The sequence below is a fragment of the Peromyscus leucopus genome, chromosome 9 (genome assembly GCF_004664715.2).
Source record: "Peromyscus leucopus breed LL Stock chromosome 9, UCI_PerLeu_2.1, whole genome shotgun sequence".
NCBI classification, from domain to species: domain Eukaryota; kingdom Metazoa; phylum Chordata; class Mammalia; order Rodentia; family Cricetidae; genus Peromyscus; species Peromyscus leucopus.
This window is the reverse complement of record NC_051070.1, coordinates 48,610,933-48,626,118: the sequence shown is the minus strand read 5'-3', so window position 1 is coordinate 48,626,118 and position 15,186 is coordinate 48,610,933. Positions and strand designations below refer to the sequence as shown.

Here is a 15,186-nt window from a genome sequence, read left to right as displayed (position 1 = left end):
TGAACTCAAACTATGCATTTTTAGATTAAACTTTCTAGAAGTTAGTATTAAATAAGGATCATTTCAGCATCAATAGTAACCTAACAAAAATGTCATGGACCATATGACATTCTATTTTATCAATGGCCATAAGATATATTTAAAGTCCCCCCAAATGGTTCGTTTCCTTTTTGTCTAAATATTGCTGTTAAAAATATCCATCCCTCACCAAACAAAACAATAGTTCCTCTCCCTTGGTTCCTTAAGGTAAATTCTCACAAGCCATTTGAAAGGTCCACATATTTCTAAACGTTGCTTACAAACTACCAAGGTGACTTTGGGGATGTCTTACCAAATTAGTTTCATTACAACTGTTTATGTACCATTGCAAATCCTTACAAGCCTAAGAGGCAGGTGAGTACTCTACTTTGTAGATCCATCTCACAGATGAAAACATGGGATTCAGATGTCAAAACCAGTTTCCAGGAGACTGACTCAAAGCGTGCCGATGGCACCAGCCATGCTACATCCTAATTCTTTGGACATGCACACATGCACGCATGCACACAGGCTCACATCTCAAATCAATTCATGTCTCTGGGGTGAAAATGCTTTTCAAAGGCCAGCAAGATGGTTCATTGGGGAAAGGTGCTCGTGCCAAGTCTGACCCAAGTTCAATCCCGAGGCCCTCGTGGTGGTAGGAGAAGGCAGATTGTTAGAGTTGTCCTACAATCTCTAGACACACGCTGTGGAGTGTGCTAGCTTGCTCACTCGCACCCACTCTCATTCCCTCCCTTACACATCCATAGTAAGTGTAATTTAACTTTAGATGGTTTTCGATCGATTGCTAAAGATTTCCAGTCATACACAAATGGACAGGCCACTATTCTTTCAGGGACACATGACGGTGTGCAAGTTTCTGCCTGGACTCACAAACCTCCTTATTTATAAATTCCAGCTAAAAGTGATGTGTGTGTAGTAGCCATGTGCACAGTATGACCCCATCATCCTCACATTCCCAGGACTCGTGGTCTGAGATGGGTTCAGGTCCACTGCTGCAGTGGTCATGTAGTTAGTGCCTCACTTTGGATACTGCTGGACTGAAAGGAGCTTTGTCTGGGGAAATTACATTATCTAAGGAAGAGAGAGAGAGAGAGAGAGAGAGAGAGAGAGAGAGAGAGAGAGAGAGAGAGAGAGAATATGTTCCTGACAGAGTCCAAATCAAATTTAAAAAGGAATCTACAACCCAAATCAACCCCAATCTTCTAGAAATATATTGGCTGGCTGTCATATCTGGCACTACCAGAAATACATAGAAGTTTTAATTTCCATTTTTAGCAGAATTTGCCTATGTTTTTGTACTTCGTCATATTTCCATTTTCTGTAAATGATACCAAGCATCCCATAGGAATGTGGTGAGAGGTAAGGACAATCATTAAAGACTGAGAAGGCTGGAACTTATCTCAATCACTGTAAAAATGGGACTCTTTTACTTCTGGGTCTTGGGGAATAGGCAATTAAATGACTACACTTTGTTCCTGCTCACATCAAGACCAAATTGGGTATAAATAGTTCAGAAAGGAAGCCATTCCTCAGTAACTTAGCAGGCTTCATTTACAACACAAGACCAGGGCTGGGGACAGAAGGGCATACCCGTTGGGATCCTGAAGCAAATCCTCTGCTTCCCTCAGCTGCTCAATCATCGCTATATCCAAATCCTGATCTTTGGATGAACCTAGTCTGCAACACAAAACCAAGCATGAGTGCAGAAGACCACTAACACATCTCAAGCACCTCCTTGCAAAACCCCATCAACCGCCGAAAAAAAAATAATTTCAAACTCAATACTGAAGAAGACATGTCAGTATCCGCAGTTGGTCTATGAGATGGAGAGTTCCCTGGCAGAGAAAGCCCAGTCCAACTCAAACATCCCAGCCTCCACTTTTGCTCTTATTGCGCCATTCAGCTTTGAGAGACAAGGTGGTGAGTCGCCCACACTGGCCGCGATGCTTCTGTTTGTAAGATGGCCCGGAAGGTCACGTCCCCTGAGCGAAGCCAGATTGAATCCACTTCGTGAGCGTCAACTCTGGTGCCACCCAGCTATTGGCGAAGGGGAGACTGCAGGGTGTGTCTGGGAGATATCGGCTGCAGTGGGAATAGCGATTTCGCCAGTCCGGATTCTGAAGCCGCGAAAATGCAACTTAAAAGCTTAAGAGACCACACTAGCCCGAACGACACCTTAGCTAAGCCGACCTGCCGATATAAGACAGCCTGATCTTCTGACGAAAACTCGGACAGGAGCCGTACTGGAGATCCAGGGTGCAAAAAGAGGGGAAAACTGAAAATGATGCATAAAGATGCGATGGGGGCCTACGTCTCGGCCTGCGTGACCTGTCTATCCACAGTTTCGAACCTTGCTCTCGGTCGGAGCAGGCTGCGACAGGAAGTCAGCTGCCTTGGCTCTCAGAAGGAATCAACAAGGAAGCGGCGTGGACAGAGTGAAAAGAGGGAAGTCCGCAGGGAGAAACTGGGATGCTCACATGTGACCTTATATGCGGCACAGACAGGGGCGGATGAATCCACTTAGCAGAGAACATGTATAGGGGCATGCATAACAGAGCACCAGTGCCTGGAAGGACAATAAAAGGTCACCGACAAAGTACTAGGGAACGGCTGAGAGTCGCCCTTGGTAGAGATAGTACCCGGACCACAGAAAGCCAAAAGACCTACCAACTAAACAGCGACCCGTATGCGATAGGACCAAGAAGCGACGTCCGAGAGGCGCATGTCGTCGGGCAAAGGACACGTAGCTGCGCCCCGTTTATAATCGATAACAGTAGAAGCGAAAAAGAGCATTGGCAGGGTACAAGATTGCCGCAGGAGCAAATGTGAGCCTTCTGGAGCCTGTGGGAGATGAAAGCATGCACCGTGTGGCGGCAATGTCATCAGCTGGACGAAGAGTTGGCAGACAAACAGGCGATAGGAACGACGAAAAGAGGAGCTGTGGGGCGTGAGTGAAAGTAAAACTTCACGGCCATGGCACCCGCAGAATTTGCTAAATAGGCCAGGTTATGACAGAGAGACCAGCAACCAGGCGGAGAGAAGCAGAAGCTTGTGCAAAAAGTGATTCCAAGGGCGGGGAGACAGGACGCAAACGATGGAAGGGACACGGGCGCTCCCATGAAGGACCTGGGGCAACCAGGCACCCGGAGCACCACAAACGGCAAGCCAGTCCACGGACGGACACCCAGCACAGACATCCCACATGGGAGCAACCACCAATGGCAAAAAAAACAGTGTAACAAAACTAGTCCAAAGGCAGAAAGAAACACAAGATAAAAAGCCACAAGTGATCACAACATATCACTGAACCATAAAAAACGCCCACTGAATGACGTTCTGGTGCGAGAACCTAGAGCAACCACACATGTACATATTATGGAGAAAAAGAAAGAAACAAACTGTACGTCAGTCTTTATCTGATCGCGGCGCTAAGAAAAAGGTAAGGTGAAGCAGGGATGCAGGTTGAGGGACCAGTATTATATATATTACGCCCCCAACACAGCTTGACATCTCAAGAGGGCCATGACTGCAGCCGACTACAGCAATAAATACACACACGGACTGCTGGAGGGTTTAGTTTCAGTGAGAGAGCTCTCTTTTCTTTCACATTAAAATGGAATGGGTGACAGAGTGAGAGTGTGATCTTTGATGCCTTGCGTCTTGGTAAATCTGCTTCAGGTGCATGCACCTGCAATACTACATGCATGCACTTACCACAACACATCAAATGACTAAATAAACCACATAAACAAATGGCAGAATTTTGTAAATATATCGGATGTCTCTGGCGAATTACCTTTCTCTAAGTTTAACAATATACGCAGCACAAAAAAACAAAATAAGATATGCGAGAGACTTACTTGATTTAGTAGCAGAAGAGCACAAAGAGCCACAAAGACTATCTCTAAGCTCTCCTATGCTATTATAGGTCAGAATATATATATCATTACATCGAAGCAAGAATGCGAGAAGAGAGAGACCGCCGAAGGAGAAAGGGTGAAGCAGAGAGATGGAGAGTACAGAATTAATACAGGGAAGAGTAGGCCGCAGTGCAGTACGCAACAAGAACCGTCTAACTCAGACGCTATCACGACCTAGCCCACGGCACACCAGACGAGGACAGTGGCTAGCACGCACGAAGCCAATTATGCGCGCGAGGACACATACACATTCAACCTGAGATCGGTCGTTGTAAGAGTAATGCCACTAATTATTCAAGGCGTTCAACGACTAGTGCATCATGCATAGGCTACCTTTTAGCAACCTCACGTTGTTCCTCTCGAGTTCTTCTCACCAGTAAAAGTGGCTTACATTTTTCACACAATGAACGCAGTGTAGCGAAGAAATATGTCCAGTACATGAGAACAAAGACTCAGAGGAAGAACTGCTTGCAGCGCCAGGGACACAACCAAGATACAATACAGAGGAAGAACGGGGAGAACCAACGTGTGGCATTGGAGGCTGCTTCGAAGAAAATCTAGCCACCGATCCCTAATTTCTCTCTAGTTTGTGCAGCTAGACAAAATTATTCAAGCTTGCAAGCTAGTGTTTTCCGATTCAGAACACTAAGAGGGCCCTATTAGTGACCCGTATTGAATGGCCCAGGGGGAGTGGAGCCGAATAACGCCTGAGGCACTCAAGCGGAGGTCCCTTCGCAGGTTGGCCAGGAGGCATCCTTCTCCTGATCTGGCGCAAGAAGGCGTGCGTTCATTCTCTCAGTGTCATTTATGCTGTCTGGTTTTCTGACAGGAGGGGCAGTATGCACACGAGCATCTGAGAGATATTGCTGGGGCTTTCTATTTACTGAAAGTAGCGTGTAGGTTCTCACTATCACCTACCATGTCCTACTCAGCGCTCGATACCTCGAAAATTTGTTACAGGAATTCACAAAGAGCTCAACACAAACGTTCAAACCACCAAATGCAGTGTCACTTCTTTCTAAACCACGCAACTTAATTTAGAGATTTCTATTAGAATTTTCGTGTACTATTCTTTAATCTTACTATGTTATCTGATTAGAAAAAAAACCCAATTAGCAGTTATATGAGTAAATCACACACACATCAGACAAACACTCTGAGCCGATTCTGCACACTTGCTATACTTGGCAAGTCTGATGAAAAAACGACTTATATAAGTCTATGAATAAGACCAAATTCATTGAGGATGGAAAAGTAAAGCAGTGATTAGCAGGGAGAGGAGCAGAATGGGACAATTTAATAGGTACAGAGTCTCAGTTCGAAGGGTTTTGGAGGTCACAGAACAGTGTAACAATATGTATGTATGGGGCTGGAGAGATGGCTCAGCAGTTAAGAGCACTGACTGTTCTTCCAGAGGTCCTGAGTTCAATTCCCAGCAACCACAAGGTGGCTCACAACCATCTGTAATGAGACCTGGCACTCTCTTCTGGCCTGTAGGTACACATGCAGACAGAATACTATATACATAATGAATAAATAAATAGATTTCTTTAAAAAAAAATATGTACTTAACACAAACTGCACTGTGCAACCGAAATGTGGCTAGGAGAATCTTTTGGGGTGGTGTACAGGTAGTATACACTTGCACCTCAGCATTTGGAAGTCAAGTAAGGAAGACGGATCGTGAGTTCAAGGTCAGCCTGAGCTACCCTACCAAAACCCTGTCTCAAAAAAATTTTACAGATAAAAGATTTTATTTTTGTATGTATTTTACCACAATTGAAACTTAAAAAATTAGCCAAGAGATGGCAGCACACGCCTTTAATCCCAGCACTCAGAGAGGCAAAGGCAGGCGGATCTCTGTGAGTTCGAAGCCAGACTGGTCTACAAAGTGGGTTCCAGGACAGCCAGAGCTGTTACACAGAGAAACCTGGTCTCAAAAAAAAAAAAAAAACTTAGAAAATTAAAGATTAAAAAAAAAAACCATCAAGTCTACCTGAGTACACTGAATCCAATAGTTTCATGTGAACCAAATTCAAAGGTCACTCAAATGTTTTCCCTGAGCCTCCCACACCAAAGTTCTCCAGAGACGCTGCAGCAGGAGTGAATTCTGGGAAAGCTGTGTCCACTGTGGGCCCTCCATGTGTTTCCTCGGATTTTCTCCTCAGACAAGGAAAACGTCCTGGCTGGGCCAACACTGGCAGGGAGGGAGCCACCCTGGAGTGGGTACATTTCCCTATTAGGGAAAGAACATCAGACTGTGGGAAATAGGGCACATCATCATTGGCTCTGGTGTGTCTTTAGGACCAGACCTCCCCGGAGAAGGATGTTTCAAAAACCACTCAGACGTTTACTGTATTGATTGTACTTTCACAGTTTAACAATCAACACATGTGTCACCCTGCAAATGACAGTGAAATCCATGAAAACAACTCCCAGATGTCACATCCAAAGCAACGTGCTCCAGTTCTTCTAGGTTTCAACTAGTGGAACTGGTTTCCTTCTCATTTTCAGCTTCAAAATGAAAAGTTACCAAAACATGTAGCTTTTCTTCAGAACACAGAACAGACTGACATTAGCATGCCGAGTTTTTTTTGTTTTTTTTTTTTTTTTTTTTTTCAAATTAGGCAGCGTTCAAGAACTGGCCCACTCAACAAAAGTTTACCTGCAGTCTCCAAAGCAGTGCTCAGGGTACTTCTGAGTAACACACACACACACACACACACACACACACACACACACACACACACACACACAGCAATCGACAGGACTCCAGGTGAGGCAGGATGAGGAGCACTCTGCCTTCTGGCTCTAATTCTCATACTGTAAACTGAACAAGCATTACTGTTGGTTCACTTACTGCACATTTTCATGCCTTTTTAAACAATGATTTCACAGTTCAAAATGGGCCCCAAATATAATGCTGAGATGCCGTCTAATCTTCCTAAGACAACTACAAAGGACCTCATTCAGAAAAGACAAGTTTGAAAAGTTTTATTCAGGTATGCATGACCGTGACTGTGTTGGTGAATTCAGTACTAATAAACCAATAGCAGGCAGTCATACACAAGGTTATGTTGCTAATGATGCCGTAGCCATCTGAGGCTGCCATGTGCAAAGTGATGGAATTCTATAACGACACATTTCTCAAAACCTATCTCCACCATTAATTTTGTAACCTTGTATCTGACTCTAAAAAGAGACATACATAAAACAAAGGTTTGTATTGACTGACAAAAAATGTAACCAAAGGCTCAGAAATCAGAAATCGAAAGCTGGTATTTTCTCTAAGCAGACTGGCTTGGTATTAGATAATTTAATATGCATGGTGGTTTCATAAAAATATACTATTACGAGTGATAAAAACCAACCAGAATAACAAAAGCACAAGATACCAATTCGGAAATAAGAAAGGATTATATAAAATACAGAGCTTTTTGATGGTCAATGTGCTGGGCAGTACAGCACACTCACTGGTCCTCAGGTATAAGGCTACAAAATAGAGTCGACCCTAACACATGCTTGCTCCTTGAGTATCTGTCCATGGGATCCACCCCCCTACAGCAGCCATTTCCAAGGTCCTTGGCTCCTGGAACTCTCTGAATCCAGAGGTCAGTATGCTTTACTAATTACTTTGATTTCCTTTGGAACATGAATTCGAGTCTGACTCTTCCAAACACATCTTTCAAGTGTTCTATCTTTAGAGTCTGAAGGGAAACTCTTGAGGAAGGGAAGACAAAATCATTTTCCCATGTTCTCATGACTCTCTCACTGTCCCACAGAGCAGACCGACAAGGGTCAAATGTGAAGAACCTTGTGGGAGGGACCTGAGAGGAATGGAATCAGATTTGTGCTCTAAAAAAAACAGCTGGTGGCAGAAGACAAAAGGTGCGAATGTATGTTACAGGCATGCACGTGGGTGGACACACACACACACACACACACACACACTCACTCACTCACAGAGGAACTGAGGGGGCACCTGTAACTATCACAGTGAGACATGACGAGCTCAGCTAAAGCAATGTGGATGGAGACAGAAGAGAGGGTAAGATCTGAAGGCAAAGAGCTAGGCTACTGTACAAACTCTTTTGTGTCTATGTAACTGTTTTTAGACCAGTGGCTCTCTACCTTTGGGTCTCAACCCACTTAGAGTCTAATGACTCTTTCACAGGGGCTGCCTAAGACCATCAGAAAACACAGATATTTACCTTATGATTCCTAACAGTAGCAAAATTCCAGTTATGAAGTAGCAACAAAAATAACTTTATGGTTGGGGGGTCACCACAACATGAAGAACTGTATTAGAGGGTCGCAGTGTTAGGAAGGTTGAGAACCACTGGTCTTAGACTGTCACACTGCACAAACGAAGTGGGGTCAGTTATGGACTTGTCCAATTATTTCCATCTCAAGGGCAGAGGAAGGCTACAGCACATTAGTGTCTTAAACAGAATAAAATAAAGTTCAGCTGGTCTTCCTCCTTGGAGTTAATGCCCAAAAATATCAGTCAGGCCAGGTCAAAGCAGCAAACTGATCATCAGAAAACACAGATGAGGTGCTGCAGGATGGCTCAGTAGTCAAGGTGCCTGCCGCCAAGCCTGATGATTTGAGTTCAATCCCTGGGATCCACTTAGTGGAGGGAGAGAACTGCCTCCCATTCTTCTCCCGACATCCATACAAAGCGTCTTGCTGGCCATCAAACTTATACCTTTTGAGCTTCTACTTCTGGAGCATTTTGGATTTCAGATTTTTGGATTATGGATCCTCATTTTGTAATGTTTAATGTGAACATTCAAAAATCTGAAGAGCCGGGACATTTCTAGTTCTAAGGATGTTACGCTCAGCCTGGGCTCTCACCTAAGAAGTATTCACCTAACACATGTTGAGGGAAATGAAATGATGTTGAGCTTTTGCAAGTGAGCATGGTCATTCTGGGAAACCTGCTAACTTGTGAGGCCCAGTGAGGAAGAGGGAGCTGAGCAATTCCTGAACCAGAAAAAGAAGGGGAAAAAAAAGAAAGGAAAGGAAAGGAAAAAGAAAAGAAATATAAGCAGACAGTCCAGAGACAAGCATGGTTGGGCCAGCTCCCAATGTCAGACACAGATAAGGTGAGCTTTGAGAAGATGGGCTGAAGACTTTGGGAGCAAACAGTAAGCGAGACTGGGAAGTTGGACTGAAATCTCTGAACCTGAAATCTAAGGTTGCCATGCAAAGGAAAATGAACTGAGCCGCAAAATCTTGCCTAATATAGTTCATAAATTCCGAGTGGAGAGCATCTGCTCCATCAACAAACTGGTCTCTTTCTTGTCCTGGGCTGTTGCTGTCACCCAAAAGGGAAGGCTTTGGCTGAAATTCTCCTGTCAGGAAACACAGAAGAAGAAGAAAACGTGACGTCAAGGACAGAAGAGAAAACACAAGTCCTTGAACACACAAACAACTGCTTTCACACACACCCCCATCCCACTTTACCTTCCCCGTAGAATGTAAAATTCAATGTGGGAGAAGAAGAAATACAAAAAAACAAGACCCCAACTGAGTATTAGCAGACAAGGCTGCTTCATGGTTTAGCTCCCTACGAAAGAAAGGAAATGTCTTCTCATGTTTTAAAAAACTCGAGAAAATTATTTAAAAAAAAAAGTTTTTATGCTCTCGGCAGTACATGGCTAATTATTTCAAATTCTAAGTTCAACAAAATGTATTGACCAGCTGTTCCATAGAAAGCATCATGACACTTAGGTATGTACCTGCATGCACATTTGGGGTTAAATGACTTCTGTCCTTAAGCAACCAATCATCTTAAGAAAGCGTGGGACACAACTAGACATAGCCCCGAATCCTGCCAACAATAGGAAATCCCAGAAAGGCCCTCCAGAAGCAAGAGCATGTTGGGGTAGAAGTCATTTGTCCCAGCAGAGAGAGCACAGACAGAGGGACAGCACAGAGGACTGACAGAAGACTAGACAGGAGAAAGCAGGGCATCCTTTCAATGGGAAGCCCGAAAAATGCCCATGTCAGGGCTTGGGGACATTACTAGTGACAGATTATTGTACTCGAAAAATTTGTCTCAAACATGACCCCCATGACTGCACATTGTTGTAAGGTTTTTATGAATGAATACAGTGACAGTTATATATTTGTATGCAAGTGTTCACTTGTATTTGGGGGTCATGTATGGTTCCCATCGTGGTCTCTACGTTTAATGCCATCCTCGAGTTCTAAATTTAAAACTCTAAATCTATGGTGCTGGAGAGAGGGTTCAGTGGTTAAGAGCACTGGCTGCTCTTCCAGAGGACCCGGGTTCAATTCCCAGCACCACAATACCAGCTCACAACTGTCTGTAACTCCATTCTAGGGAACCTGACACAGACATATATGCAGGCAAAACACCAATGCACATAAAATAAGAATACAATAAATCATTAAAAATTATTTAAAATAAGTAATCATCTAAATCTAAGAGTCAGATGGGGTGGTATTCATCCACAATCCCAGGCCAGAGTTCCAGGCCAGCCTAGGCTATTGTAGGAAGACCTTGTTTCCAAACAAACAAAATAAATATCAGTTCGTCCAACCTAAGAAGTGAAAGAAAACATGGAAATGTTGGTGACTTTTAAAAATCAGCCTCTAATCCGTCAAAACAGAAAACTGTGAACTTTGCTAGTATATTTTCCAGTACAAGACATCATAAAGCTTGTTTACTATTTCTAGCACCTAATTCTGTAATGTACATACAGAGGTCTATCCTCAGATATATGTACAAGTGCGTGTCAAGTCTTGTTCTCACTGCCACTAGATGTCAGCAGTGTTCTATGGAATACAAATGTCATCTTGGCTTTATATGTGGTGTTGATGCTTTTTTAAAAAAATGATATAGTTGGTTTTTTGATATGCAGGTCTATATACTGTGTGTGTCTGGTGTCTTTGGAGGCCAGAAAGAGGCATCAGAACCCTGAGACAGTAGTTATAGACAGTTGTGAGCTGCTGTGGGCAGGGATAAGACCCCAGCCTACAGAAGACAGGTCATTGCTATTAACCACTGAGCCATCTCTTCAGCCTTCAGCTGATACATTAAACAAAAAACAAATCAAAAGCAACAAAAAACAACAACATATGCATCTTTATACCTGGAAGCAGCTAAAACTTAAGATTTGTCTGGTTTAAAGTCATCTTGTTTTACAGAAACCCATAAGCACAAATCACACCTGAATCAGATGCCCACAGCGAGGTGTAAAACCCAGCATTAAATTAATAACTCACTGTAGGCTCATTAGTATCTGTATAAGCTGTTCTATGTGCCAACTTTGCCAAATGAGGCAGTTATACAATTAATACATTTAAATGCATTTATGTGTCCAGTGAGATGTCAGAGTAAACTTCAATTTCAAAAGTTCCTTATACCAGGCTGACCAGAACATTTTATATCGAGTCTGGGGTTGGTACCATAGTTTGTGGACCAAATATGTGAACTACATGTAGTTTCCTACTTTCAAATTGAAATCTTTGAAGAAACCTCAGTAATGGACAAAGTAGTCTAAAACCTCATTTAACTATCTCTTTTCTTCAGAAATGTTCCCTGGCAAAAGAATGAACCAATGTGATTTTTTTTTTTTTGATGGTGAGCAGTAAATTGATTTCAAATCTAAGCAAACATGAAAGGAAACACCAACAAGTAAAGACTCATTAGAGACAAAATAATCAGGGGACTTGAACAGTTTAGCCACCAACAGACCACAGTTATGACACACTGGACTGTTTAAGAAGCAACTTTCATGTTGAAGTTTACTAAAGCGAAGCTGAGAGCTGACATTGATCATTAGAGTAAGTCAGGGTAGAAGAAGTGAGCCTGAGTGTGCGACAACTGTCCAGTAGACAGACAGAAAGCAGTACCTCCCTTCAGTGCTCAGCAGTTCCCCAAAACCACCTTCAACAGACATCATGAACCGATTCTTAATTATACCATTAAAGAAACTCAAGTTGTAATATGGCATGCAACTAGTACAGACACGCAGCACTATTGGCGCGCACGCACACAACCACACCACACACACACACACACACACACACAACAAATTAAATATAGCTTGCTTACCTCTACCAGCTCTCCAACAGCAAATTTGTATGTGGCCCCCACTTGACTCTTTGTCCGAATATCCATCGTGCAGTCACCATCAACGTATAGACTATCTCTGATCACTGAACACACTTCTTTGCACACAAGAGTCAAACCGTTGGTAAAGAAACCTTCCCGGTCTTTTCCTACAATCATATCTATTTCTACTGGCTGGCCTCCACCCCAAACAAAGAAAAAAAAATGCAGTTAATTCCTTTCAGAGTTTGATACAACAAACTGTGTTGATGTAAAAATCAAGTTAGCATTTTCTGTTATTGCCTATTCCTACATGATTACACGCTTTACACATTAATTAGTTTGCTTTGCAATTAACAGTGAGGCCTGCTAACTAAAAGCTAGCGTATACCAACCATAACAAAGAGTCTCCCTAAATAGTTGCAGTTGACACTAGGTACAAACTGAAAACGAGTTATTTATAACATATATCAAGTCAGGTGGTGATTAAGTGCTTATGTAATTGTAAAGATTCAGCTATAAGCTCTTCCACAGCTTGCCTTTCATATTCAGCACATTAGTCATGTTGCAACAAATTTAAAGTTGGGTAAAAGTCTCCCCAGATAAACCTGCTCACTTCTCTCCTTGGAGCGGCTTGAAGTACCCCTGGCAGTATGAAGCTCAATCATCAGACTGCCGGACATTTCCAATTCGTATTTCCCTCCTATTTTTCTAAACACTAGTCTTTTCTCTCAGCTTGCCTTGCCCTTTCATTCAGTCATCAGCTTTCTTTCTGGACAAGTGCAGGGTGGATTCTGTCTACAGCACCACTGCCATGGGCGATAGGAAAATTATAAGAGAAAATGAGGGGCACTGGTGAAGTGAGGTAGCCACCAGCACCGGAAAGAGAAAAACGTGCATTCTAACATCCATGAATAAGAAGGAAGGCGTCGCCCCCATCAGAACTGCAGAGTCATAGCAGCCCCAGCCTTTTCCAAGCACACTCCGCAATCTTCTTAGCCAGACAGCGGGAACTCACACACAAAGACAAGACTGCAGAAAAAAAAGTTGATCACCAATGCTCAATTCGCTATAGGAATTGTAGTCTCCCCACTGGACAGGGGGTCCAAATCACTCCTTCAAGGACCGGATCTCCACTACCGTGTTAAACCATGTAAGTAGGTAAAATGCTGAGTACCTGTGATATGAGACTTGAATTTTACTGTGTGATGGGGAGGGAGTGGGAGTGTGGGGCTAAGAAATGAAGGGAATGGTCTTGTACTTGGTACTGGTGTCAACATTTTAAGGAGCCTGCGTAAAATCAGGCATAACAATAAGCAGGTGCTGGAGGTGAGTGACGAATATTCCCCAAATGTATGGCACCGAGTCAAAAGCCATCAAGGCACATGATATGAGGCAACGTGAAGCATAAATCGGTATTAGTTCTTTTACTACCCTCACTGAAGAGGCAGTGACTTGGAGAAGTGTCACCCCCTCCTGCGACTTCCCAGATAGATTTTTTTTTTTCTTTTAATCACCCTAAAACCATCCTCTTTTTAGAGCTATTTGCGTAACTGGGGATAACGGTATATCGATGAATCTCTATAGGTGAGAAGAGAAATCAATGGCGTTCGCCATCTTGGAGGAAAAAAAAAAACTATCGAGCCACAGATGAAGTAGATTCACGATTCCACCTACGTGGTCCGCGTACCCTTCTCGCCAGCCCAGGAGGCCTGGGCACCGGCAAGCCTACGCAAAGTCACTCCATTAATTCCCGGGACCTGCCACCGCCGCCTCCCACAGCCCGCGCGCACCGCCGAGCCAGGGCCAGCCGGCCGCCCAGGGCCCCCGCCCACACCCGGGGACCCGCACTGCAGCCCACGGGGCTCCCCGAACGCCCCGAGGCCTCTCGGGGAGACATCCCCTCCTCCACCCGGGCCGGGGCGCCGCCGGGCTAAGAGTCCGGCCGCCCCGCCCCGCGCGGCCTCGGGCAGCATCCCCCAGTCTCAGCGGCCCACATCCAGGGCCCCTGGCTCATCCCCCCTTCCTTGCCGTCTCGGGCGGCACCCCTTCCTCAACTCCCCGACCGCATCCCCCTCCTCCTTCCGGCCAGTCCCTTCATCACTCAGAGCCGCCGCCACAACCTCCGGCTCGCAGCCCCCGGCCTCACCGTCTATCGCCATGGAAAGACGCCCCCGGCCGCTGCGCGCCCGACGATTTGGCTTCGCATAGCCGACAATGGCGCCTCCTCGCAGCAGCCATCGCACAATCAGCTTATCCAGCTGCTCCTGCCAACCCGCCATCTTCGAGCCCTTCGCAACTAGCAGCTACCACTCTATGGAGCAGAGCGCAGCGGGCGGCGCGCCAGGCGCGGAGGCGGGGCGAGGCGGCGAGGCAGGGCGTCTGCGCATGCACCACCACCCCTGCTCAGGGATACTGCGGCCGCAGGGACAGACCCGCACGGGCCCGGAGGCGCCGCCGCGCAGCGCTCAGACACCCCGCCCGAAGCCAAATACCGCGGCTCGGCTTATGGCGCGGCCCTCTCTTTCTCGCGCTCCCTCCTCACGCGCACCAGGGATGAGCGCGCGCGTGCCGTGACGATCCTTCCGCAGCGCGAGCGGCGAGCAGCCGTCCGGAAAGGCCCCCGGCTGCCGAGGGCGGCGGCGCGTCGAAGGCACCACTACCGACCGCGGGACAATCAGCCGCCCAAACGGTGAACAACGATCGCGACCCGAGCTGCACACTATGGTACGGGCGCCGGTCACGTGTGCTACCCCCAGCCCAGAGCAATCAGCGCACTCCTCCTTCTAGAAGGTGCCGGCTTCGGAGACTCCGCATGTCGTGCCACGAATGCCCTCCTCCGCTCGCTGGCTCTGCACGCCAGTACAGCCTCAGTCTCGGGGACATGCAGGTTGCCCTGTGCATGCATGCGGTATTCTCTTGTGGTGGAGCAGCCCAGTGCAGTCACCCACCAGTGTAGGGCCAGGAATTCTGAGAATCTCGGGCGCGAGCGACGCCCTTGCACCAGCACTCTCCTAGAAATCAGAGCCCCGCAGGGGAGCGCGCTCCTTGCTCTTTTGCCTCCTATTGTGTCACCCCGGCAGTCTGGGTTTCTATGACCTTGCCCAGACCCTCAGTGCCTGCGTGCTTTATCGTCAC

The 15,186-nt window shown here is 45.7% G+C and overlaps 1 protein-coding gene across 1 annotated transcript in view; it reads right to left on the bottom strand.

Annotated features, from left to right (window-relative positions):
- The window catches only part of LOC114698805 (leucine-rich repeat and calponin homology domain-containing protein 1-like), a 54,542-nt gene extending 52,810 nt beyond the window's left edge, over positions 1-1,732 (bottom strand). The window contains exon 1 of the mRNA XM_028877659.2: positions 1,633-1,732. Within this exon, the coding sequence (XP_028733492.2) occupies positions 1,633-1,682 (50 nt within the window). The 5' untranslated portion in view covers positions 1,683-1,732. The remainder of the gene's footprint in view (positions 1-1,632) is intronic.
- Positions 1,733-15,186: the final 13,454 nt, after the last annotated feature.